Below are 3796 nucleotides of genomic sequence, written 5' to 3' on the forward strand. Positions count from 1 at the left end.
CTGTGGACAGCAGGAATTGCCCAAACCAGATTTTCCTTCCACCTGAGCAGCTTTGCCTTCTGAGCTGTTTGATTTGTGTCCCCTGTGCAGACTGCTGTCACAGGAATCAGCTCCCAGTGCTCCCTGTTCCCTGTCCCTCCCTGGGGCAGGCAGGGCAAACCTCACACCCCACACATGGGCTAGAAAACACTTCTGACTCGAAGCCCTGCTCAGCCTCCACCTTCAGATTTTGGAGACAACTTAGTATATTTAGAGCAATCAGATTAAATTTATCATATTTAAATTAGAGAGGGAAAGGAAAAAGTGCTTCTCTGTTTCATGTAAAGGCAAGGAATTAGGGATCAGCTGTGACTGAGGCTACATCATTAGGAACATTTTAAAATAAAAACGAGCCAGAAAAGCTTCTGGAAACAGCTGCTCTGATCTAAAAACCCCTGCAAATATTTGAAGTACTACAAAGCTCTGCAGCCTGGAGTTGGTCTGACCAGGCAGCCCTGGCATTGCCCCATGGGCAGAGGGGAGACAAAGTTTATCATGGAGACATGAGGAGCAGAAAGGAACCCAAACACACCCCAAAACCACCACCCCCACCTGGACCCCATGGCTTCCTGAACTCCTTCCAGAGAGGAGTCTGGGTGAGCCTGGATCCAACCTCAACCCCAGCCTTGGTCAGTGGTTTGTGTCTAAAGGATTCTACAGGTGTGGTTGAACATTTACATGACTTAGTCCTCCAGGATTAAGGATAGGAACCCAAATATATTTAGATAAATAAATTATTTATTATGATAATGATTAGACTAAAAGATCTTAATCAGCATTATTTACTGCACAGCACGGGTAGCTACAACTACCAGTATAATGCACTATTTAAAGTAAGATTGATTCTATTAAAGCCAGCAAACCCCATTATTCAGCAGAGGCTGATGTCACTCACCCACAGCAAGGGCTGTGGGCAAATAATTTTTACTTACCCAGAAGATACTGGGGAAAAGGGGGTATTAGAAAACCCTCACATTAAAAAGCTGGGACTGGGCTTTTATAGGACAAAGCCCCTGGAGTGGCAGTCAGGTGTCTCTGAGCTTTGACATCTCTTCCAATCCAAACCATTTATAATTTTATGATCTTTCCTAACCCCCAGGCCAATTCCTACATTCACAGATCCCACACCCACCACCACCCCCAGCCCCACCACCTCCCTCCCACCCCAAGACACTTCCCCTGCTCAGGAGAATTTCACATCAGTGCAGCAAGGCTGATTGGGAGCAAGACTTTATTATCAAACGCACCCTGCAGGGAGTCACAACAGCAAAGGAGCAGACACCAGAGCTCAGCCTCAGAGCACACTGCCATGTGGTGGGGACAGATGTGCTCCCACAGCCCAGCAGAGATTGCATTGCCCTTCCCTTAGTGGCAAGAAAATCCCTGTCCTGGTCAGCAGCTGAAAGAGGTGAGTATGAAGTTCCCACAACACAACTTCTGCTGAGCACTGAGACAGACAGACTTGAGTTGCAGCAGTTCCTCTTGCAGGTCAGCTGGAGCAGTCCAGGCCATGTCCCTTCACAGAGCCACCCCAGGGACCCCACATGGGATCCCACAGCCCCTGGCCACCTCAGGGAGCAGCACAAGGGCCAGGGGCAGCAGGAGCAGGACAGACCATGGCAGAGCACACACAGCTTGGTCACTCTCAGGATTCTCCTTCTCCACCTGAGGAGAGGAGGATCTCTTCTTCCAAGCATAGTATTTGGCCACAACCACATTGGGGTTGCCCTGGGCAGGGTCAAACCACATCTGGATGCATCTCCCGCTGCCGCGGCGCTCAGAGGTGTATCTGTAGGAGTTGGACCAGATCTTCTCACACAGGTCTCTGGGTCGGGGGAACACCTCGCTGAAGGCTCTGCACGGGGAGCCCCAGGGACAGCGGTTGGTTCCTGGGGACAGAGGAGCACAGGAGAGACCCTCAGTGTGAGCCCTGGGACAGCCCTGCCCTCCTGTCCTTCCCCTGGCAGGAGCAGGTCACCCCTGAGCTGGGCTGGAGGTTTGGCCACCTGCTTGACACCCCCAGAGCAGTGAGAGAGATTTGGGGTCGCAGCAGCAGTGACACCACCAGTGACCTGCCTGGGGGTGAGGGAAGGCTCCCACAGCCCACCAACCTGTTGCCCAGTTCCAGCCCTTGTGCCAGTTCTCTTTGCACGTCAGGGAGTCCCTGCAGTCCTCCCACCACTCCTCGCAGTCCTCCCTGCAGAGAGGCACATGGAGAATCCTCTCCCGACGCCAGCTGCTGTCAGCCTGCAGGACACAGTACCAGGCACACTGGGCAGGACCCTTGGAAGTCAAGGGCAAGATCTGCCACATCCCAGATCCCCCCAGCCCCTCCCATGGGGCTCCACAGCTGACCCCAGGGGAGTTTCAGCCCCAGCAGAGATGTGTCTTGGCACAAGGAATTCTTCCATCAGTCAGAGGCCAGAAAAGTCCTTGGAATCTTTGTACCTTGTGGAAAAAGTTGAGACATCCTAAGTATTGAAGAGAAATTCCTCCCTGGGAGGGTGGGGAGGCACTGGGATGGAATTCCCAGAGAAGCTGTGGCTGCCCCTGGATCCCTGGCAGTGTCCAAGGCCAGGCTGGACATTGGGGCTTGGAGCAGCCTGGGACAGTGGAAGGTGTCCCTGCCATGGCTGGGGTGGAACAGGATGAGTTTTTGTGTCCCTTCCAACCCAAACCATTCCATGATTCCCTGATCTGATCCTACCTGGTCGATCCAGGGCCCCAGGTTGGGTGAGCACTCATACAAACACATGTCCTGGATGAAGTGCCGCTTGCATTTGGGTGGCATCACCCCACAGTGGTTCCAGTTGAAGTTGTAGAGGCTGGACTGGTCCTTGTGGGCCTCTGAGCTGGTGTTGGCTGTGCAGCAGGCATTGTCCTTCCAGGGAGAGCACTGCAACAGAGCAAGGGACAGGCTGGTTGGGGGCAGGCAGGAGCTCCAGGAGGGCAGAGGATGCTGCAGGTGCCAACCCCCTGCAAAGCCCACAGCCAGGAGCCTTCAGCAACCAGAGGGTTTGATCTTCTCCAGCAAACTCTTGGTCACTTTGGAGTTCAGCACTGCAGCAAGGCAGATCTGGAGGAAAAGCAGATCAGATCCTCAGCATAAATTACTGCCAGCCTGAGGAACAGAAACAAATCCCCTTTTCCTCCTTGAAGGGGCTGGGGCAGAGCAAGAAGAATCTCCAACACCAGGAGGGAGCAGATGAGAGTCTTTCTTCACTATCCTTTCCCTTGCTGTGCTCTGGGGCCTGAGCTTCAGGAGGGAGTTCAGGAGGGGTGACACTGAGCTGACAAACCCTCACACCACTGCATTTGCTGAAAGGAGGCAGCAAACAAACAGACCTCACATCCAGCACTGGCTTTCTCCCTCGGGCAAGTGGTAGCCAAGCCCAAAGCAGCCCATACTGTGCAGGGGGGCAGCTACAGGGGGCAGACAGTCCCACCAGCCCATCAGCAGCTCATACCTGGTCATGCAGCTTGTCCTCGGGGCCAGGCTGGCTCTTGTGGTGTTTGGCATCGATGCAGATGTTTAGCAGGGAGTCCTTCACTGGCACCACAGCATGGGCAGCCAGCAGCACCAGCAGTGCCAGGGCCACTGCCATCCCAGCCAGCCTGGGGACACAGCTGGGCAGAGAGGGGACAGAGCTGGGCAGAGAGGGGACAGACAGGGTGGGGGACAGAGCTATGCAGAGAGGAGACAGAGCTGGGCAGAGAGGGGACAGAGCTGTGCAGAGAGGGGACAGAGCTGGGCAGA

General features: G+C 54.3%; 1 protein-coding gene across 1 annotated transcript; it reads right to left on the reverse strand.

Annotated features, from left to right (window-relative positions):
- Positions 1 to 1405: 1405 nt before the first annotated feature.
- On the reverse strand, positions 1406 to 3796 carry LOC146443990 (folate receptor gamma-like). Its single transcript, XM_085068480.1, has 4 exons — positions 3507 to 3796; positions 2747 to 2935; positions 2151 to 2286; positions 1406 to 1928 (listed from the first exon to the last, which is right to left on the reverse strand). The coding sequence occupies exons 1-4, from the start codon at positions 3642 to 3644 to the stop codon at positions 1558 to 1560; spliced, it is 834 nt and encodes a 277-aa protein (XP_084924606.1). The 5' UTR covers positions 3645 to 3796; the 3' UTR covers positions 1406 to 1557.

The sequence above is a fragment of the Lichenostomus cassidix genome, chromosome 1, assembly GCF_008360975.1.
Source record: "Lichenostomus cassidix isolate B80296 chromosome 1, HeHo_3.0, whole genome shotgun sequence".
Taxonomy (NCBI): Eukaryota; Metazoa; Chordata; class Aves; order Passeriformes; family Meliphagidae; genus Lichenostomus; species Lichenostomus cassidix.

What these genes read in the sequence shown, in the direction of transcription:
- LOC146443990 (XM_085068480.1), bottom strand. Translation starts at nt 3,644, where the DNA reads ATGGCAGTGGCCCTGGCACTGCTGGTGCTGCTGGCTGCCCATGCTGTG. An exon ending in AGGACAAGCTGCATGACCAG is followed by an intron (nt 2,936 to 3,506) that starts GTATGAGCTGCT and finishes GCTCTGTTGCAG; the next exon opens with TGCTCTCCCTGGAAGGACAA. An exon ending in GGGCTGGAACTGGGCAACAG is followed by an intron (nt 1,929 to 2,150) that starts GTTGGTGGGCTG and finishes CTCTGTCCCCAG; the next exon opens with GAACCAACCGCTGTCCCTGG.